The sequence below is a fragment of the Stenella coeruleoalba genome (genome assembly GCF_951394435.1).
Source record: "Stenella coeruleoalba genome assembly, chromosome: X".
Lineage (NCBI taxonomy): Eukaryota > Metazoa > Chordata > Mammalia > Artiodactyla > Delphinidae > Stenella > Stenella coeruleoalba.
Genome location: NC_137152.1, coordinates 109,949,500 through 109,972,681, shown reverse-complemented (window position 1 = coordinate 109,972,681; position 23,182 = coordinate 109,949,500). Strand labels below are relative to the sequence as shown.

At 40.7% G+C, this 23,182-nt stretch overlaps 1 protein-coding gene across 2 annotated transcripts; it reads right to left on the bottom strand.

The window, feature by feature from the left end:
* Positions 1-1,751: 1,751 nt before the first annotated feature.
* On the bottom strand, positions 1,752-22,882 carry ZNF449 (zinc finger protein 449). Of its 2 annotated transcripts, XM_079910025.1 has the most exons (6): positions 22,849-22,873; positions 21,248-21,494; positions 19,371-19,820; positions 17,468-17,672; positions 5,245-5,358; positions 1,752-5,052 (listed from the first exon to the last, which is right to left on the bottom strand). In XM_079910025.1, the coding sequence occupies exons 3-6, from the start codon at positions 19,722-19,724 to the stop codon at positions 4,166-4,168; spliced, it is 1,560 nt and encodes a 519-aa protein (XP_079766151.1). In that variant the 5' UTR covers positions 19,725-19,820; positions 21,248-21,494; positions 22,849-22,873; the 3' UTR covers positions 1,752-4,165. The 2 variants fall into 2 exon arrangements, with proteins under 2 accessions (XP_079766151.1, XP_079766152.1); XM_079910026.1 differs by lacking the exon at positions 21,248-21,494 and having other exon boundaries at positions 22,849-22,882.
* Positions 22,883-23,182: the final 300 nt, after the last annotated feature.

The following is a 23,182-nucleotide window of genomic DNA, read 5'->3' as shown; positions in this document are numbered from 1 at the left end:
CTGTTGCAAAAACCTCAAAGTGCCCATCGCAGGTTCTCGCTGCTTTCAGGACAGACCACTGTGGAATCCCGAGGGAGAGCTTTCTCAGCCTGGCTGGGAAAGGCTAAGTCTCTCCGAGGTCTTTTAGCCTCCTGCTTTTAGGGCCAGCCTTGATAGCTGCACAGCTGTTAAGAATCGCCATACAACATCCATAAAATGGACCCAATAAAACTCTTACCAAGGGAATGGGGAGTACAAAATTGCAGGGGGGCCGGACGGGGAGCAAGGCAATCTCCTCTAAGTTACTGCCTCTTCACACACACCAAGGGCATTGCCAAAGGCATTAAAGTAATTTAGAGGTCCAAGACTGTATTCGAAATTTGTGCCTTACAAATAGAATCCTGATTCTCTAGGGTTTTTAGGACACTTAGCAAATTCTGTCAAATATGTGTCTTTTTAAAAAACCTAAATGAACTTTAAATGCAGAAATAGAGTGAACCTCATTTTCCGATCACAGGGCAGGAGAACCAAAAATTAAGAGGAAAATAGCAATATTGTACAGTTCTTGGGTCAAAGAGGAATTATAATGAAAACTGTGATAATAAATAATTTTGAAGTCATCAATAATAACATTGTGACGGTTAATTTTATTGCCAACTTGACTGGGCTAAAGGATTCCCAGATAGCTGGTAAAACATTATTTCTGGGCATGTCTGTGAGAGTGTTTTCAGAAGAGATGTGCATTCATTCCGTGACTGAGTAAAGAGTTCCGCCCTCACCGATGTGGGTGGGCATCGCCCAATCTGTTGAGAGCCTGAATAGAACAAAAAGGCAGAGGAAGGGCGAATTCCCTCGCTCTCTTCTTCAGCTGGGATGTCCACCCTTTCCTGCCCTTGAACATTGGAGCTCCTGGTTCTCTGGCTTTTATTTATTTTTTAAATTTTTATTGGCGTATAGTTGCTTTACAATGTTGTGTTAGTTTCTGCTGTACAGCAAAGTGAATCAGCTATACGTATACATATATCCCCTCTTTTTTGGATTTCCTTCCCATTTTGGTCACCACAGAGCACTGAGTAGAGTTCCCTGTGCTATACAGTAGGTTCTCATTAGTTATCTATCTCTGGCTTTTAGACTCAGGGACCTACACCTGCAGCTCTCCCCCCATCCCCCATTCTCAGGCTTTTGGACTTGGACTGGGAGTTAAACCATTGGCTCCCCTGGTTCTTACATCTTCAGACCTGGACTGAATTACACCACCAGCTTTCCTGGTCCCCCAGCTTGCAGACGGCAGATTATGGGATGTATCAATCTTCATAACTGTATGAGTGAAGTTCTATAATAAATCGAATTTTATATATATATAAATACATACACATATGTATATGTATGTGTGTGTGTATATATATATATATATATATATATATATATATATATATATATATATATCCATCTACCCATCCTACCTGTTCCTCTGGAGAATCCTGGCTAATAGAAGCATTATATATAAAAAGTATGGAATGTGACTAAAGACATATTTAGAGGAAAATCCATAGCCTTAAACAACAAATACTTAAGATACGATATGCTGGATATTTATTGAAAGTGTACACTGTGTGAGGCCTGAAAAACATATATTTCATTTAATCTTCATAGTACTTATGAGGTGGGTACCGCGTTTTGCTATTCGTAATACTTAGGAGGTACGTACTATATTTTGCCCTTATCTTTTTGAAATGCTCAGAAGTATAATTAGGCACATCCACACAATGTTTTAACTATGATATGTTTCCAAGGACTATTTCACATAATTCTTGATTCAATGCCACAAATATTTATTAGTGCTTATTATATACAAGACACTATGACAAAGAAATGAATAATAGATGTTCTCTACCCTGTAAAATCCAGTCATGTGTGTTTATGATATAGATGATACAGCTCATATTATGATTGCAACTAACACTACTAGCTAAATTGATTGTATTAAATGCTAAAACTGGTACATAAACCCAGCACCATGGTTGCAGGGAGTAAAGTGATTCCAACTGAGGTTGGGGGCAGGAGTCCATCGTGGTGCTTGTTGCCACTGCTCAGGGAAGCATCTCTAAGTTGTTCAAACAATTAGTTAATGTGATTGAAGCAGGAAGGGCACATACATTTCCACTTTATTAAAATATTGCATAGATACAGAGCAGTTGGGCACATCCATTCTAAGGCACTGTCCTGGTTTGAATGCAATTCCACAAGAGAGAAAAGAGAAGCCATTACATTCGGTATTATTCACCTCTACATTCAGACTCCTCCCATGTTCCATGTTTATTGCTACTGGGATCTCAATTTTAACCCCAAACTTATAGCAGCATCATACTGGGACCTAGATGACAAAAATGAAAGACACATCCTGGCTCTAGCACTTGATATGATTTGGCACTTAACTACAAACTCTCTTGCATTGCTCTCCATTTGTTTCCCAACTCTTGTTTAACTAAAGATATTATAAACTCTTTATGAATTAATTTCTTTACTAGTTTTCATTAAGCCTAGAACAGGACTAGTTAGGCACATAGTAGATACCCCAAAATGCTTCTATTAAATATCACTTCCAAGAACTTCAATGGAATAGAAAAAAATATACTTTCTGTAATTCTAGTTTAAGGAAAGGATGACTGGTATCCTCATAAAGGGGAAATACTTGAATGTCCTATTTCTTGTATTTTACAAGGAACTAGGCTGAATGAATATTTTCATGTATTAACAGCTTTAACTGACAAAGAGAGTTCTTCCCTTGCTACAGGAACTTGAGTCATTACCACTATTATATGAGAACATTTATATAAGTAGCAATGTGTGTGTGTGAGATTATAAGTAAAATTCAAAGAGGCTGTGAATCACTGAGCAACGTATAAATATCTGAATTAGTGACCTTCACCTCCTTAAATAACGTGTGTGTGTTACATAAAAAACATATAAGTTTAAAGAGTTTTTCATAACACCCTTGAGACAACTGGAGATAACTAGGCTTGAGAACAATCAGAATATACAGATAGCTATAGAAATATCTGTTAAAGGCAGTGTGTTCCAAAGCATATTTGCAGAATACTAGCTTTGTGGGTCATTACTGGGTATACATGAAAAAGGGTTCTGGGCTCAAACAGGATTGTAAAACACTGAGCCAAAAGAGGTGCTTTTTCCGCCTTTACCAGAGGACCTCTCAGAATTCTTATATGCTGATGTGCGCTGTGAATCTACAAAGCAGAAACAGCAGGAAGTGATTCCCAAACTTATTTGCAGACTATCTTGTATAACTAGGTGTTCTATGACACACACTTAGGGAGACACTGAATTAAAGGATGGGTAAAATTTAAAAGCACTGAGAGATACATAGCTGGATAGCAAAGGAGAGTGAAAAGCAATGGACACTGGTTCCTCAGTCAACCTAAATTAAATTAGATTCCACTTGTATAGCTTCAACTGTCAAATGGGTTCTTCCACAAAGAGCTGACTTATTCTGGGAACAAAATAAATCATCAAATCAATACTCAGCTCTAAGCCGCATCACCCCAGGCTGCAACTAAGCAGACTAGCCACCTTTGCAAAATTCAAAAGTAAAGATTAAAATTCTAATTTCCTCAAAAATAAAATTTTCAGTGGAAAGAACCCAGTTCATACCAGGCAAATGAAATCGTCTTCATCCATGTGTTCCTAACACATTTTTATTATTTCATAAAATACACTGTCTCCTTTCTTGCCACTTGGGACACATATAAAGCTTTAAACTAATATAATCACCTTTAATAATGACAGCAGAATAATTATAGTGTTGCTATAATAGATATGTCAGATAAATATGATTATCCATTATGTTGACCCTACCCTGAAAAGGATTGCCATTATTTTTATGCTTACATCTATGATACGGTTGGCTTGGTTCACAAAATTTTTCAATGTAATAAAAAAATAAGAGTTGTAGAGACAGAATAAATCAAATCTAGGAAAACTGCAAGAGTAGATAGATACTCTAGAATTCATATGACTTGGAAGATGGGTTTTTAAAGTAGAAAAAAAAAGCTGTTCTTATAAGCTCAAACAAAAAAATTCTTCCAAGACAAACAGGATGCTGCAGGTTTAAGATTTTGTTTTTTGAGTTACTGTCAATCTCTGTAGGACTTGCTTCCTTTAACAATCCTTAAAGAAGACCTCTAAAGTGAGTGACTTGGTGCATAATAAGGCCTGCTCTCTGTCTGAAGCTTTTAGAACAATGGCTACACTTGTATGGCTTCTCCCCTGTATGAATTCTTAAATGAATAACAAGGCTTGGTCTCTGTCTAAAGCTTTTCCCACAGTAATTACATTTAAATGGTCTCTCTTCAGTGTGAGTTCTCTGGTGCAAAGTAAGAGCTGTCAGCCTACTAAAACTTTTCCCACAATTATGACATCTATGAGGTTTCTCACCTGAATGAGTTTTCAGATGTCTTTTAAGACTTGATCCATGACAAAAGCTTTTCCCACACTCAAGGCATTTATATGTTTCTTCTTCAGAGTGGGTTCTCTGGTGCCCTATAAGGTGTGACCGCCGAGTGAATCGCTTTTTACACACCGTGCATTCATAGGGTCTCTCCCCCGTATGAAGTCGTTGGTGTCTGTAAAGGTCTGAACTACGAAGGAATCTTTTTCCACATTCAGGGCACTTATGAGGTTCCTCTCCTGAATGAATTCTCTGGTGCCCTGTAAGCTGTGACTTCCGAGCAAAACATTTCCCACACTGAGAACATCGGTGAGGTTTGTCTCCTGGACTCTTTTTCTTATGGGGTCTAGCGTTGAGGGGTTCTTCCAAGTTGGAGCTCTCAGGTTTCTCTCCTGCTGAGGGGTTCTGATGCTCTACAAGTTTTGTTAAATCTCTCTGTAAATCCTCTGGGGGGGTTTCCCATTGATTTTCTAACTGTACATAGTCTTTTTGCAAAATGGGGCCATGAAGAGCATTCCCCTCTAAAGTAACAATAAATGGATACATATTCTCCATTTTTTTCTGTTTTTCTGAAGTAGCTTCTTCATTTTCTATCCCGATCTCAAAACCTGAGAGAAGAAACAGAATGCAGATGTCACTGTGTCCCACATTGAAAAGAACATGAAGGAAAATGAGTTATATTAAACCACTGGTAGAAATAGAGACATTCTTAAGTACAATAGAATCCAAAACTCTTTACCTTGTTCAAAGTTGATTTTTTTCTTTTCTTTCTTCTGTGTTATCAACGAATGATTACTTACCTAACTTGGAATCGAGTAATTGCTTAATTTCTTTGGAATCTTGTAGTTCCTTCACCCATGCCTCTTCTCTATGCTCCAATGGAAAGCTCACGTCGAGTTTTGGTATTGGATATCCTGGCCAGAAGAAAGATGAGAAGCATAATAGTTTAGGTCACCAAAGATTTTTCCAGAGTTGAGGCTGATATCTTGGACATATGGCCCTTAATATCTACGTCCTCCTCAACTACTATTATGTCATCTGGAATCTCTTGCAAGAGTCTTAGTTTTCTTTAAGACAAGAACAAAACAAGGCTATTCTCTTCTAACCTATGGAAAGGGAGTAAATCAATTCTGTGCAGAAATCAATACAATAAACTGCTACCGTATCTATTTTGATAATAGATTTATTTAGGTTAGAGCCAAACTATGAAGTAAATCTTCATAAAGTTTTGGCACATTAAAACTGAGAAATGCTGATATTGAGTACTACGTAAAGAGAGAGAGGTAAAGCCAGAAGTTATACAACTGCTTACTGGAATAATTTCAGTTGAGATTTTCAAATTATAATGGAAACGGACTGGGTTAGCAACCAGAAAAGCAGTCTCTATGCTTGTTTCAGCTGAAGACTAGAAGTGGATCCTCTTGAAATTAACCCAAGTAACCATCAAAGGGTGTTTCTCACTGTCAAGCTAAGGACAACCAGAGAAGTTTCTACATTCAGTGATCTGCTGTGTCCTACCACCCTCTCCTCACTGAGGAGAGCCACTCTGACTCCCATCCTCTCTCCACGCCCCTTCCTCGCCTTCCTCAGCTCTGGCCAAGTTAACCGGCCCGCCATCAAGTTTGGGTTGCAAGTGGCTCATCTGAGATCAAAATGCAGCATGATGTTTAAATATTAGCATCATTAAAATAATATCAGCAAGTTAATTTGATGAAACTTTAAAATTTAAAACATATCAAAACGGAGGAAGTGGACTAAAATACCTTATTTTATATTTTCATGGAAAAAAGGACCTTTTAAGATTAAGAAGCAAAAATGCGTTGCGAATAAAATTCTGTTTAAATTCACTATATTGTTTTTGTTTGGGTTTCAAAGCTAAGAATAGGATGAGGGTAATGAGACCGAGGTCAAATAAAAATGGAGGTCATAGATCAAAGGAAAGCTGCAATTACATAAAAGTAGGAGCAAACTGAAACTTGAAATAAGCAGAGAGAGTAGCAAAGGCCTAGGTGTGAAACACTAATTTATAATCTAAATGCAGGGAGGGAGACAGACTTCCAACACGATACCATGAGGAGCTTTGCAGACCTATTTCCTAGTGAAACTGGTGAAAATTACTAAAAATAACAAAGAAATGTTCAAAGTCTAGAAAATTAGGAAACATCTATTGGATTGGCCAAAAAGTTCGTTCGGGTTTTGCCATAAGATGTTCTAGAAGAACCTGAACAAACTTCTTGGCCAGCCCAATATTTTTAAAAATCTGCTAAAATTTACAGAGAACAGCAAGAGTCTTACGTATTTAAACCAAAACTGTTCTCTTTGGGCCCTCTCCCAGCTCCACTACAGACTGGCATAGCCAAGAGCCTGGGGCACTCTTTCCCCCAGCTCCCATTCAGAGGGATATCTTCCTGGGAGGGGCAGGACCCCAGCATTTGTCACCCTACCCTTAGCTATCTACAGTTGAGTCTAAATTCCAGGCCACTGTGGCTGAGAGGTGAGGGCTCCTTTCATCTACCCAGTCTCCACTGGTGGGATAGAGGATCTATCTACCTTGGGTGTAGTATTGCTGAGAATACTAGGGCCCTGATTGCCCTTGCAAGGCAGTTGTGGTTTTGTAAGGCAACTGTGATTATAAGGCAGTGGTTTCTTGCCTGGAAAGGCAAGTCAAGGAGACCTGAGGCTCAGACTTAGTGCTCAGCTCCTAAAGTGGCAATGTGACTCAGAGATAAGCACATTACTGTCCCCACCTCCAGCTCCAGAGCAATGCATCTGAGATTTGGCCTGAGAGGACAAGCAGGCCTTAAAAGAGGTAGCTCCTAAAGTCTTCTCAAAGAAACTGACTTCATTTCCAAGAGAGAGAGGAGACGTTCAAGCCTAAGGATACTCTCAAAAAGAGTGGAGGCTGTAATGAAAGGCAATTGGAAAGAGTGATAGATTTATTGCATATACACACTAAACTGTAGGCTGACTAGTTTGCAGAAGAGAACTGGGGAAAGAGACAGCTGGGAGGAGCCCTCCTGGGATCAGAACAAATCTCAAAAACTGACCTCAGGAACTAGCCCATCTAAGGTGTCTGAATTTGACTGAATTAGTCTACAGAGCAATTTATGCTCCAGGGCATTGTTGAAGCAACAGAACAATTAGCTGGTAATTAATAGCTGGGGCTGGTCATGGCAAGAGACAGCCAAAGAAAGCCCTGCAAAAACTACTGTCATTCCAGGGTGACTATGCGCACACCCAAGGCTGTGCTCCATGAGGGCAATATCAAATGCTTAATATTGCAGGGTGAACTAGAGTTCACTAAAATAATCCAGCCACTCACCAAACAAATAAACAAACTCTGGAGAGTGGGAAGAAGGACACACAGTTGCTACAGAATGTAATCTAAAATGTCCAGTTTCCAACAAAAAACAAGACATGTATGTGAACAGGAAAGTATGACCCCTACACTGGAAAAAAAAAAAAAAGCAGGCAGCAGAATCTGCCTATGAAATTGACTAGATATCTAATTTAACAGACTTCAAAGTAGCCATTATGAATGTGTTTCAAGGACTAAAGGAAACCATGATTAAAGAAGTACAGTAAATTATGATGGCATTACATCACATCAAATAGAGAATATTGATAAACAGGGACTTCCCTGGTGGCGCAGTAGTTAAGAATCCGCCTGCTAATGCAGGGGACATGGGTTCAAGCCCTGGTCCAGGAAGATCCCACATGCTGTGGAGCAACTAAGCCCGTACGCCACAACTACTGAGCCTGTGCTCTAGAGCCCGTGAGCCACAACTACTGAGCCTGCGTGCCACAACTACTGAAGCCTGAGCGCCTAGAGCCCATGCTCCACAACAAGAGAAGCCAGTGCAATGAGAAGCCTGCACACCGCAACAAAGAGTAGGCCCTGCTCGCTACAACTAGAGAAAGCCCGTGCGCAGCAATGAAGACCCAACGCAGCCCAAAGATAAATAAATAATTAAATTTAAAAAATATTGATAAATAGAAATTATTTAAAAAATAATTGAAATCGAGTCCCCCTAAAACTGAGTTCCTCTGCTGAGTTTATGATTAACCCCTCTATCCAAAATTTTATTCCCTTTCTTGTCTGGCACCTGTTCCCCTCAGGATTGAGGAGTATCAATGCAAAGGGGGGATTGAAACCAAGCAGGACTCTCTGTGTCCTCCATTTCTTGTTTGTAGAAAAAGGCTTTAGCCTCCTAGGCCTTCCCTGACTTCCAAAGAGCAAATTCAAGCAGTTACTAATTAGGGAAGTGAGGGAGTGCAGAAACAAAGGAAAAGCAGTCAAGAAACAATAGTTCAGTAAACAGAGTCCTAGTTCCTCCTCAAGGGAGGGAGATATACGTGTGTGTGTGTGTGTGTGTGTGTGTGTGTGTATAAAATAATCTGATACATATCTTTGAGTTGTTCTGCAGGAGCTAAGGTTCCCCACCCAGGTGGAGGATGGTAACTACCTTCCGAGACCCCAGACTGGTCAGAAACTTGATGACTGAGATTCCTGAAACATCACTCTGCTACCTCACTATCAACCAATCAGAAGAAAGTCATGCACCCTGCAGCCCTCACTCCAAATGCTGCCTTTAAAAACTCTTCCCTGAAACCCATCAGGGAGTTCAGGTCTTTTAGGTATGAGCCATCTGTTCTCCTTGCTTGGCCCTGCAATAAACCTTTCCTTGCTCCAAACTCCGACATTTCTGTTTGTTTGGCCTCACTGTGTGCCAGGCACAAAAACTTGGGTCTGACAACAGAATCAAGTGGTAATTCTGGAGTTGAAAAGTACAATGACTGAAATGAAAAATTCACTACAGTGGCTCAAGAGTACATCTGAACTGTCAGAAGCATTGCTGAACTCAAAGACATATCAATAGAGGTTATGCTATGAAAAGAACAGAGGCAGAAAAGAATGAAGAAACATGAATGGAGTCTCAGAGAAAAGTGGGGCACCATTAAGTGCACCAACAGATATATAATGAGAGAACCAGAAGGAGAGGAGTGAGAGAAAGGAGCCGAAAAAATATTTGAAGAAATAATGGCCCCAAACTCCCCAAATGTATTTAAAAATATCAATATACACACCTAGGAAGCTCAATAAATTCCATGTACAATAACTACAAAGAGATCTACAAACAGACATATCAGAGTAAAAATCCTAAAAGCCAAATAAGAAGAAAAAACCTTGAAAGACAGCAAATGAAAAATGACTTGCCACTTACAAGGGAACCCTAGCAAGATTAAAAGCTGAGTTCTCATCAGAAACAACAGAGGCCAGAAGACAGTGGGATAATATATTCAAAGTGTTCAAAGAAAAATAAAAACTGTCAACCAAGAATCTTATATCCAGAAATGCTATCTTTCGAAAATGAATATGAAATAACATTTCTGATAAACAAAAACTGATGAGAATTCATTGGTAGCAGACTTGCCTAACATGAAACACTAAAGGAAGTTCCTTAGTCTGAAAGCAAGTGATCCCAAACAGTACCTGAATCTACATGGAAAAACAAAGGGCACAAGTAAGGGTAATTATTTAATTATAAAAGACAGTACAAATACAAATTTCTGTTTCTTGTCTTAAAAGATTTTAAAAGTAATTATGTAAAACAGTATGTATGTAGTATATTGTTGGGCAAATAACATATAGAAATGTATTCTATTTGCCAATAACAGCACAAATGAAGTGGGTAGGAGAAAGCTGTACTGGGCTAAAGAAATGACTTCAGTTAGTAACTTGAATCCACAGGAAAAATGAAGAAAATCAGAAATGATAAATAATGTTAATATAACAAAAGCTATAACATATACTTGTTTTCCTTTCTTCTCCCAGCTCCTTTAAAAGTCTTAAAATTATATAAAGTAATAACTATAACAAGATATTGTTGAGTTTGTAACATTTTTGATATAATATGTATGACAGTAACACCCCAAAAGGGGAAAAAGGGAATAGAGTTACATAGGAGAAATATTTCTATAGCTCACTGACATTGTTAGTATAAATCCGAAGCTGATTATGATAAGTTAAGATGTACATAATAAATCCTAGAGTAATCACTAAGGAAATAGCTTTAAAAATAGTGAAAATTCATTAAAGTACATAAATTTTACATTGAAAATATTTACTTAGTGTCAAAGAAAGCAGTAAGTGAGGGATAGAGGAGCAAAACAGATATGAGACACATACAAAAACAAAAAGTGAAATAGCAGATATAAATCCAACCATATCAAAAATAAGATTAAATGGTATGAATTAAACAACTCGATCAAAAGGCAGAGATTGTCAGACTGGAAAAATAAAAACTGTCAACCAAGAATCTTATATCCAGAAATGCTATCTTTCGAAAATGAATATGAAATATATGCTGTCTAAGGAGACACATTTCAGATTCAAAGATACAAATAGATTGAATGGAAAAGAATGGAAAAAGATATATCATGCAAGTAGTAACCACAAGACAGCTAGAATGACTATATTAATATCATACAAAATAGACATTAAAACAAAAAAGTTATTAGAGATAAATAGAATCATTTTATAATGATAAAAGAATCAATCCATCAGGAAGATGTAACAATTATAACCATACGTGCACTTAATAAGAGAATACCAAAATACATGAAGGAAAAATGGACAGAAATAGTAAAAGAAATAGGCAATTGAATAGTAAGAGTTGGAGACTTCACTATCTCCTTGCACTATTGGATAGGAAATTTAGGCAGATGATCAACAACAGAAGACTTAAAAATTACCATAAACCAACTAAACATCACAGACATTTATAGAACACTCCAACCAACAACAGCAGAATATACATGCTTCTCAAGTGCACAGAGAAAATTCTACAGGACAGTTGAGATACTATACCGTAAAACAAATGTTCAAAAATGTTAAAGAGGACTTCTTTGGTGGTGCAGTGGTTAAGAATCCGCCTGCCAGTGCAGGGGACACGGGTTCAAGCCCTGGTCTGGGAAGACCGCACATGCTGCGGAGCAACTAAGCCCGTGCGCCACAACTACTGAGCCTGCGCTCTAGAGCCTGCGTGCCACCACTACTGAAGCCCACGTGCCACAACTACTGAAGCCCATGCACCTAGAGCACGTGCTCCACAACAAGAGAAACCACCGCAATAAGTCCGCACACCACAATGAAGAGTTGCCCCCGCTCGCCACAACTAGAGAAAGCCCGCGCGCAGCAAAGAAGACCCAATGCAGCCCCAAGATAAAAATAAATGAATAAAAATTTATAAAAAATGTTAAAGGATCACAATTACAAAGTATATTCTCCCACCAAAATGGAATGAAATTATAAATAAATAACAGAAAGGAAACTGGGAACTTCACAAATATTTCAAAATTGAACAACATACTCCTAAGTAACCAATCAGTCAAAGAAGAAATCAAAAGGGAAATTAGAAGTATTTTGAGGTAAATGGAAACGAAATGAAAATGAAAACTTAGGACTGTAAAACCAGTGCTTAGAGGGAAATTTATAGCTATGAATGCCTATATTCGAAAGGAAGAAAAATCTCAATAACCTAACTTTGCACCTTACACCATCTCTGGATACAGAGAACACGTGCTCATACTTGAGCTTCTTCTTGGATGAACTTCTTAATTATCTACCAACCTCGCCCCCCACTCACCTTGTCGTCCTACATCCTACATAACATTCAGATCCTTGTGTCTCTGGTGCACTCAGCCTCCACTTCCTGGACTCTCAGAGCCCTGCTCCTGACACTATAACCAGTTTGCATTTCCCAACCTGTGCTCATGACCCATGTCAGCGGAGGCTACTGACCATTCCTTGACCCATCTTCCACCCTTCTGACGTTAGTTCCTATCCTCTACTCTTACACACTCCATAGTATACCATCACAGATGCTGAATGAATTGGACGCTTATTGAAAAGGTTTTCACAGATATCAGCCCTCCTTCTATCTGCTAACATGGTGATAACAGTTATGACTTTTATACAGCAAAGATCAAACACTTTGATGATACAGAATAAGTGAAGGCAAGGAGAATTTGGCCCTCTCATATGCTGTGGTGGGAGAATAAATTGGTACAACAATTTTGGAGGACAATTTGACAATATCTATTAAAGTTTTAAATACCCATTAACCAATCAACCCCACTTCTAGAAATTTAGCCTATTGACACCTGTATATACACAAGGATGCTCACTGTATATTTTATAGCTTGGCTCCAGGGCTTTGAATCAATGTTGAATGGCAGTCAGAAAGCAGGCTCTAATTTCTACTTCTGTCAGGGGGCTCTTCTCTTCACCCTCAATGCAGACTAGTCTGTGTAGCTGCTATTACCATTGGATGAGTGGTTTTACAGCAACAGAAGAAACATCAGTTGCTATTCAGTTGGTATAAAATAAGAGGGTCCTACAAATAGAAACCAAAGCCTATTACCTTAAATTTAACCATTGCTTCTGTCTTTTAGACTATAGTCTAGAACCTTAGACCTTAGTTTCCAAGTGATGATAATGTGTTGTCCAGGATGTTAAACTCACCTCATGGTTATAGCCAAGAGACTCATCATGGGTATATTTTATTTGACCTAATTAACTGAAGAAATTTACTCAAGAAAAATTGACTGCAGAAAAAGAAAAAAAGATACAAGGATATAATGCACAGCACAGGGAATATAGCCAATATTTTATAATAACTTTAAATGGAGTATAGTCTATAAAAATACTGAATCACTATGTTGTACACCTGAAACTAACACAATATTGTAAATCAACTACACTTCAATTTAAAAACTACTTTCTGACCTAAAAAAACTGAAGTATAAAGTAAAAGGCTAGTAGGGACAGGGAAGCGTAGGTGCATACTTGTTTTAAAATATAGCTCCAAATTCTTTGATATTTTTCCCTTCAAGTGGTGGAGTTTAATTTTCTTCCCCTTAAGTGTGGGTTGGATTTAGTGACTTTCTTCTAATGAATAGAATATGGTAGAAGTGATGGTGTGTGACTAGTTCATCAAAAACATTGTGGCATCCTCCTTGCTTTCTCTTGATTCGTTTGCTCTGGGGAAAATCTGCTGCTGTGTTGTGAGGACACTCAGGCAGCCTATGGAGAAGATTGCTTAGCAGGGAACTGAGGTCTCCTGCCAGCCCCTGCTGACATCTTGACAGCAACTACATGAGCAGCTCTGAGCCAGAAACACCCTGTCAACCACTCCCAAATTCCTGACTCTCAGAAACTGTGAAGTGATAAGTGCTTTTTCTTTTAAGCTACTAAATTTTGGGGGGTAATTTGTTATTCAGCAAAAGCTATCTAATACAAAGAGGGAAAAAGCAACTTGAGGTTAACAAAGAAGGTGCTTGATTGATGAATGTTCCCCCCATCCCAGGCTCAGGGAATGACTTCATTAAGCCCCATTATCAAACATTGTGTCATAAAGTCTCCACTGTACCAAGAAATATCATTACTATTGTTAGGGCTGGATATTAGCTAATGATACATCATTTAGTATAAAGAAATTTAAGTTACAAGACTCTTTTGTTGCTCTGCAGACAGCATTTTTTGCCCTACTTTTTACTTTAAATTTTCATCTCTCATATCCTGCATCACCAAAAAGATGTGACCTTTGACATTTTGTATACAATTTCCTAGTGTAAGCTCATGCGGTTAAATTAAAAAAATCTGAGGCTTTGGCAAATGAAAATTGTTCCAAATTTGGTGTACTAATTTTGAACTCCAGACTTTCAAAGATAAGCATGGTATACTTTATATTTTTAGGACCAGCACATCTTTTCTTTCTTATTGCAGACATTCTAATATTTTTGCCTATCTCTAACATCTGGCGTGTCTGGCTTGAATTCAAATAAGGGATTTTTTTTTTAATAAGGGATTTTTTAAAGCTTATGTATTTCTTAGATCTCTTTATATTTTCTACTTAAGTTCTTTTCCCTCTTTCTCTCTTATTTTCTCTTCCCACCCCCCTCTGTATTCACATTAAATGAATATCATTAGGTGAATATATGTATGTATATACATATATTTTTTTCCATTTTATATATACCCAACAACTTAATGTTTTGCTAACAGGGAATACATTCCAAACTTTAATATAAAATCAACTGACCTCTTCCATTACTTTGAAATTTCTTCTATTCTGCCAGCATCCTGTGCTTTTCACTCACTCAGCCTACAATATGATGTGCTTCATGTAATATACCGAAGATGTTTTCATTTAAAAAAAAACCAGTAAAAGTATAAGCAACCTTTAAATTATAGAACAATAAGTCTTGCATCATTTTGCAAAGCATAATATATCACTTTAACAGTGATGAAAAAGCGGTAGTTTCCTCTCCTCCAAATTGGTATATTTTACTTGTTTAACTCATTCTATCTCTTCCTTGTTGAACACACTGGACATTCCCGTGCTTTAAAGAGTAAAGTATTACAATCAAGAGCAACATTGCTGTTCTGCATCATCTGTGATCTTTGTACCTGGGACTGTTGCTAAGAGGAGCAAATTAACATGGGGAATGAGAGTGCATGTGCAAAAACATTTATCATTAAATATTTCTAGCTAAGTTTCACTACTTGTTGCTGGCATACATACAAAATTACAGATTTTTTAGAACTTTTAAACAGACTATAGACCATAGGTAATGTAAAGATTGGAACGTAAATGACAATATTATATAGTTCTGCTTTGACCATAATATACATACATATGTAGTTGTTGGTTTTTCTTTTTTGTCACCTTTATTTTAAAATATCTAGAGACCCACAAACACCTCAAACTCCACATGGTCAACATGGTCAAATCTAAACTCACATTGACCCACCAAATCTGATCCTCTCTTCTGTTCTCTGTGTCAGTGAATAATATTATCACTCTTCCCAGTTCATTGGCCAGAATCCTGGATACCATCCTTAACCTCTTTTTCTTCTTCATCCAACACCCAGTCAATCACCAAGTCCCATAATTTCTATTTCCTACTTATCTTTCAAATTGGTCTTTTTCTCTCTACCACCACCGACACAATCTTAGACCAGAAAATCATGCTCTCTAAGGTGGATGATTGCAGGATAGCTGTTTCCAGTCTTCCCTCTATTATTGTAGCCAGAGTGACCTTCTAAATGCAAATCTGTGTATATCCCTGCCTTACTTAAGAACATCCAGCGGTTCCCCACTGTCCTGGTAATAAAGCATATCTTCTCAACAAGGCTGACAAAGTTCTTCAAGATCCAGGACCCTGCTTCTCTCTCCAGCCTCTTCAGTGCAACTCTGGCTCCTCTGCTTCTCCTCTGCGCCCTCACACTGCAGCAGGAAGTCTTCAAATATGCCATGCTCTCTAGCCCTCTGAGCCTTTGCATAGGCTGCCCATTCTGTCCAAAGCCCTCTCCCCTCCCCACTTCCACCACTCAGCAGGCTTACTGCAATTCATCTTGTAGGTGTCTACCCAGATCCCCCTTCCTCAGGGATGCCTTCCCTCTCTGCCAAAAAGCTGGTTAGGTGGCAATCCTATGAGCTCCCATAGCATCCTACTCCCTCCAATACATCATTTTACAGTCCTATTTTCATATCTGAATCATCCATAGGAGCTGAAGCTCCAAGGTGCCTGGGACTGATTTTCTGTCTTGTGTACTAGAGACCCCAGGGTAGCAACCCACTGAATGAGGAAAATATTTGCAAATCATATACCTGATAAAGGATGGATATCCAGCATATATAGAGAACTCTAAAATTCAACAACACCAAAAAAAAAATCAAAAATGTACAAAGGACCTGATTAGACATTCTCCAAGGAAGATTTACAAATGGTCAATAAGCACATGAAAAGATGCTCAACATCACTAATCATTTGGAAAATGCAAATCAAAACTACAGTGAGATACCACCTCACACCCATTAGGAATGCTACTATCAAAAAAAAAAACAGGTGTTGGTGAAGATGTGGAGAAATTGGAAACCTTGTGCAAAGTTGGTGGGAACATAAAATGGTACAGTCTCTGTGGAAAACAGAATGGAAGTACCTCAAAAAATTAATTAAAACTAGAAATGCCGTATGATCCAGCAATTTCACTTCTGGTTATATACCCAAAAGAAGTAAAAGCAGGGTCTCAAACAGATATTTTTACATCCATGTTCACAGAAGCATTATTCACAATAGCTAAGATGTAGAAGCAGCCCAAGTATACGTTTATGGAAAATGGATAAGCTAAATGTGATATATACATACAAAGGATTATTATTCAGCCATTAAAAGGATGGAAATTCTGAACCCTGAGGACATTATGCTAAGTGAAATAAGCCAGAAAGGTGAATGGTGGTTGCCGGGGGTGGGGGGCGGTGGTGGAATGTAAAAATGGGGAGTTATTGTTTAAATGGGTCTAGAGTTTCAGTTTTACAAGATGAAAATAGTTATGGAGATGGATATTGGTAATGGCTCCACAAAATTATAAATGTATTCAATGCCACTGAACTGTACACATAAAAATGGTTAAGGTGGCAAACCTTAGGTCGTGGGTATTTTACCACAATAAAAAAAATTGAAAAGAGAAAAATAGGCTTCCTGAGCAGGGTCATTAGCTTATGGGGTTTTCAATCCCATTCGATTGAAGGTGCTTTGTGCCCAGCTATCCCCAGAGAGATATTTCCTCCTTCTGCTCTTTTTTTATTTTTTGATTTTTTTGATGTGGACCATTTTTAAAGTCTTTACTGAATTTGTTACAATGTTGCTTCTGTTTTATGTTTTGGGTTTTTTGTCCACGGGGCCGGTGGGATCTTAGCTCCCTGACCAGGGATCGAACCCACACTCCCTGCATTTGGATCTTACCTCCCTGACCAGGGATCAAACCCATACTCCCTGCATTTGGAAGGCAAAGTCTTAACCACTGGACCGCCAGGGAAGTCCCTCCTCCTTCTACTCTTGATCAGAGTGGCCTGTTTCCATCAGGTTATCGGTATTCTAAGCAACCTCAACCCTGGAGAGCTCTTGAGCTCTCAAAATGGAAACCAAAGAAAGGAAATAAAACCCTTGCCTTACCAGGGTCCAGAAAGGGCTGGCCTTCCCCAGCAGCACCGAAGCTCAGCTCCTGCGGCCCTGCCTGTGGGATCCACGCCTCTGCCACTGGGACCTCCGGGGCAGGTCCCATTACTTGGAGTGGGGGTGACTCCAGGTGGATGTTTGGCGGTATGTGTGCCATTCCCACTGGTGCCAGTTCTTCCAAGAGCATTTCCTGTCTATCGAGCTGGGGGAAATGCCAGAACCGTCACTGAAGTCCAGACCAGCCCTGCCCAGTAGCAATATAATGCAAGCCACCCATGTCCTTTTAAATGTACCAGCAGCCATATGAAACAAAAAATGAAATAGGTAAAGTTGATCTTAATAACACACAGTGTTTAACCCAAAAATATCTAAAATATCATAATTTCAGAATGTAATCAATATAAACAATTGTTACGAGATATTACACCGACTTTTGTTTCATACTAAGTTTTTGGAATGTGCTGTGCGTGTTATACTTACAGCACATCGCGATTTGGACTAGCCACAGTGCAAGTGCCCCAGAGCCACCCCTGGCTAGTGGCTGTTCTGGGTGGTGCGCGACTAGACCATACAAAGTAAGCTAAACCGAGAAGATGGAGAAAGGAAGGGAAACCATAAATTCATTCTATCCTAGGGGGACAGGGACCCTTGGATGACTCCAAGGGGAGTTGACCCCATCAACACACCAGGCAGAAGTGCCCCTAATGCCCACCAACAAACACTTTCTTCTCCCAAAGATTCTGTCCGTGCTCAGCTATGGCTTTCACTGGATGGTTCTGAACAGAGGCCAGCGCCACCGCCCCCATGGGGCATTTTGCCTATGATGGCAGGTGGTGGCTATCAGAATGTAACGAGCCAGAGGTGGGAGTCTATGTACTCGGCTGGCCAAAATGTTCGTTCGGGTTTTGCTGTAACGTCTTATGGAAAAACCAGAACAAACTCTTTGGCCAACCCAATAATTCACAGGGCAGAATTGTTCCACCTCCCAAACAATTTAGGAATGTTCCCTCAAACATTCATGTACGTAAAAAGAACCTTTCAAGGACCTCACCCTGTTGGTCATATAAACACAAAATATTTTTGCATATTTTAGCATGACTTGAATGCTCTAGGAAAGCATTACTTTGGAAATCAAATGAAGACTATACTACTTATTGTTTGGACTGACCAAGAGTTGTTTGCCACTTTGAGAAATCATATGACCAACAGCAACACCGCTCACAGTGTTTGAGCTGTATCACATCAGTCAGAAGTTCTGCCTGTCGCCTTCCCAATGTATCTGTGCATAGATTCAAGCAAATGACAACCTCCTGAAGTTTTGGTGCAGTCAAGCCCAAATATGTGCACGCTCACATGCTTATTAATTCATAAGAAATCACACTCCTTTTCCTTTATATTCCTTCTAGACTCTACTTGGCTCAGGGTTGGCAAAATTTTCTTGTAAAGAGACAGACAGTAAATATTCTAGGCTTTGTGGGTAGTATTGGTCTGTTGCCTCTTCGTTTTTTTTAAACCACTCTTCAAAAAGGTAATAACCATTACTAGCTCATGGGTTGTATAAAAACAGGCTTTGTCCAATATTTGGCCCATAGAGCACTTATTATATTGATTTTTTTTTCTAATTCGGTGTATATAAGGAGGTTATATTATCTATAAATTTCATTTTAGCACACTAAAGGGGACATTACCAAATATCTGTTATAGAAGTGGAGTTGGGTTTAATAGTTGAAACATATGCCAATTCCAGCAGAAGGAAACATATGCCAATTCCAGCAGAAAGGAAAAAATGGAAAGCCCTGCAGGGAAATCCTGAGGCACCAGACAGAACGTCTGATCCAGTCCCAGCTGCCTCTGCTACTTCTTTTGGTCTAATTCCCAAGATCCCAACCTCTTTTCTCACCTGCTGCTCTGGTATCTCAAGTTCTCTCTGTAAGTCTTCTATCAGTGACACAACTCTTTCTCTGTTCTCCGGGCAATGTTCCCTCACCCAGGTCTCTATCTCTGTGGGCAGAATCGTTAGGAATTGCTCCAACACCAGCAGCTCCAAGATTTGCTCCTTAGAACGCATCTTTGGCTTCAGCCATTGACAGCAGAGCTCCCAGAGTTTGTTGAAAGCTTCATGAGGCCCAGATGCTTCTTTGTACTGGAACTGCCGGAAGCGCTGGCGGAAGACCTCACAGTCGGTATCATACTCTTGAAACACCGAGCCCTGATTCAAGGAGGCCTGGATTGCACAACCCAGGGCCACAGCCATCGCCAACTTCCAGCACTGCACAATTTATCTGGGTCCCGAAGCGGCAGATTCCAATTTCTTTCTTTGTGTTATCCTCCGGGCAGAGCCACCTACAAGCTGAGGACGGGACAAAATGAGGAAGGAGAAACAGCAGTGGTTACCAGAGGGTAGACTAACCTCCCTTAACTTGCTTACTTTTCTCCAAAGCCCTAAAGAAGCAGATCATAATCTTTTGGGGGGTTTTGAGAATCTGATGAAAGTCATGGACAATTTCTAGAAAGATACACTACACAGCAAATTCAATTTCAAAAAGTTTACAAAATCTTCAAGACCATCCACGGATTCTCTAGAACTGTGCTATCCAATATGGTATTCGATAGTCCCGTGTGGGTCGGGGGAGAGATAAATTAGGAGTTTGGGATTAACAGATACACACTACTATATATAAAATAAGTAGACAACAAGTACAGCACAGGGAACTATACTCAATATCTTATAATAACCTATAATGGAAAAAGAATCTGAAAAAGAACATATATATATATATATATATATATATATATATATATATATACACACACACACACATATATGTACATATTGGGTTGGCCAAAAAGTTCGTTTGGTTAGTGAATACGTCGTTCCATAAGGTTTCTCGTGAAAATGAAAAATGTGTTCTTTATTTTCACTTAAAACCGAACAAACTTTTTGGCTGACCCAATACATATATATCTGAACCACTTTGCTGTATATTTGAAACTAATACAACACTGTGAATTAACTACACCTCAGTAAAAATAAAATAGTCCCATGTGGAAGTTTAAATTAATTAAAACTAAAAATTCAATTTCTCATTCATACTAGCCACATTTCAAGTGCTCAAGAGACATCTTTGTGTGGTACATATATACAATGGAATATTACTCAGCTATAAAAAAGGATGAAATAATGCCATTTGCAGCAACATTGATGGACCTAGAGGTTGTCATACTTAGTGAAGTAAGTCAGACAAAGACAAATATATGATATCGCTTATATGTGGAATCTAAAAAAAGGCTACAAATGAACTTATGGACAAAACAGAAATACAGTTACAGATGTAGAAAATAAACTTATGGTTACCGGGGGGTAAGGGGTGGGGGAGGGATAAACTAGAAGATTGGGATTGACACATACACACTACTATATATAAAATAGATAACTAATAAGGACCTACTGTAGAGCACAGAGGACTCTACTCAGTACTCTGTAATGGTCTATTGGGAAAAGAATCTAAAGAAAGAGTGGATATACGTATAACAGATTCACTTTGCTGTACACATGAAACTAACACAACATGGTTAATCGACTATACCCCAATAAAAATTTTAAAAAAGAGACATCTTTGCAGAAAGTTGTATTGGACAGCTCTGCTCTAGAATTCCATGGACCCAGTGAACCCCTACAGATTTAGTGGCCTTTAAACCCAGTCCCAGCCTAATTTCAAATGTCTTGTGTTTCTGAATATAGCTAGGCCACAGAAGAAATGGAGGAGCAATACTTACAATGGTGAAGAACCATGAAAGTCCATCTACCTTTGAGTAACCCTTAGTCACCTTCAACCATGGGCATCTTGGCTAGGGCCATGCCTTGCAAAGACAGCAAACCACCAATCAGTCCCTAATTCCTCTCCACTGGAGGTTATGCATAGTTCAGGCAACATCACCGTGATCCTCATCCTGAAACAGCATTCTAAGTGACTTTCTCATGAGCAAAACACATGGCAACAGGGCAGGCCAGCAGGAATCAGTTCTGCATTAATAACCAAGAACATCTGTCACATTCATCACGCCTTGTGCCAGCTACTGTTCTAAGCCTCCCACACGCATCGGTTCATTTAGCCCTCACCCAACGTTAGGAGGTGGGCTCTAGTACTGTGCCCTGAATACAGATGAGGGGACTGAGGTGAACCTGAGGAGGACGGAATAACTTTGTCCCAAGTCACACAGTAAACGTCAGAGGGAAGTGGGGAGGAGGTTGGAATCTACAGACTCCCGCACTGCTCACGTCCCAAACATCCACATATTCTCTGAGTGCAGCCTCTGAGGTCACAGAGGCCGTCACGTACATGTCCCCACAGGTCTCAGCACCGGTGCCCACTCCCCCCACCGCCCCGTGTGCTGCGGCTGCACTCTGTCTGCATTCGCCAGGACGCCTCATGTACCTGTCCTCTTCCTTGGGGTGGTGGGACAAGGAAAAATATGCTCATGATCTCACCCAGTCATGCCAGATGGGCACTGCCCCCATAGCACCGTTATCTTGATGGCAGCCTGGGCTTCAGCGGCAGACCCATCTCGTGATAACATGCTAGCTCTGAGTCCCTGACGCCCAGGGCTTCTGTCGCTAACACGAGATAATCACGGCATCTCTTTCATAGAAGTTCCTGAGGCGGATCCCAGCGCAGGGAAAGGAACAGCAGTGTGCCTGGCACAGAGGAAGCGCTCAGGAAAGCTCATTTCCTAGGAAGCTTCTATTTCCTCCCACCCCACCCCGCCAAGGCACCTAACCGTCGCTGGAGGGCATCCAGGGACCGTGCTGGTTTGGGCTATGGACCCGCCTTGAATGCGCTCCAGCCTCACAGCTGGGCAGCCCTCCGCGGACGGTCCCCAACCTTCCACCACGCCGACCAGGGACTTGACCCTCCGCCTTTCTCCCCGTCGGCCCTTCCGGATGAAAACTTCACTCCACCCCGGGGCTGATGGCTTCTCCTCAAAGCCTCCTGAATGAAGCCGGCCCACAGGGCCCGTGGATGAAGAAGGGTGTAAAGAGAGGGCACTCGGGGAAAGGATAGGGGGACAAGCCTAAAAACCGGCTTAAAATCGGGGGGCCGCGGCGCGCCCCGAGCGTGCTCCCTGGGGAGGATGTCCCGCCGCCCGGAGGGGCGCTCCCCGCCCAGGAGAAGCCCGGGAAGGCCCGGCCGGGTCGCAGGGAGCGGCGGCGGGGATCCGGGCCGGACAGGGGCCCGCCGCCCGTCGCTCCTTCCCGTGCCCGCACCCGGACCGGGGCTGGAAGCGGCCGGTTAGCGCAGCCCGAGCGGGAAGGGAGCCCCGCTCCCCGCGCCCGCGCCCCAGGGACGGCCACGCCCTCTGACCGCTCCGGGACTCACCGCCTCAGCGCCCACGGCTCTCCCAGGCTCACCGGGGGCAGCTGCCCAGGGCGCAGGCGCGCGGCCAGGCTGCGGACTACAACCCCCGGCAGGCTACACGCCACTCGCCTAAAGATCTCGGCCCCTAAGGATGCTGACGCGGGAGAGGCTGGGAGTTTCCTTGGTCTCCCCTCGGCCTGAGGCCGCTTTTGGAAGCGATCCCATTTCCGGTCTTAAGCGACTCTAGATTCCCGGGGACTGGGTGGGGCGTGCTCCAGTTCTAGATCCTAGTGAGGGCTTCTCTCCCGTCAGCCCTAGAGTAACCGGAGCGACTGGGGACATCCTTAAATCTGTT

What these genes read in the sequence shown, in the direction of transcription:
- ZNF449 (XM_079910026.1), bottom strand. Translation starts at nt 19,724, where the DNA reads ATGGCTGTGGCCCTGGGTTGTGCAATCCAGGCCTCCTTGAATCAGGGC. An exon ending in CCAGCCCTTTCTGGACCCTG is followed by an intron (nt 5,359 to 17,467) that starts GTAAGGCAAGGG and finishes TCTTCTGGCCAG; the next exon opens with GATATCCAATACCAAAACTC. An exon ending in ATTACTCGATTCCAAGTTAG is followed by an intron (nt 5,053 to 5,244) that starts GTAAGTAATCAT and finishes TTCTTCTCTCAG; the next exon opens with GTTTTGAGATCGGGATAGAA.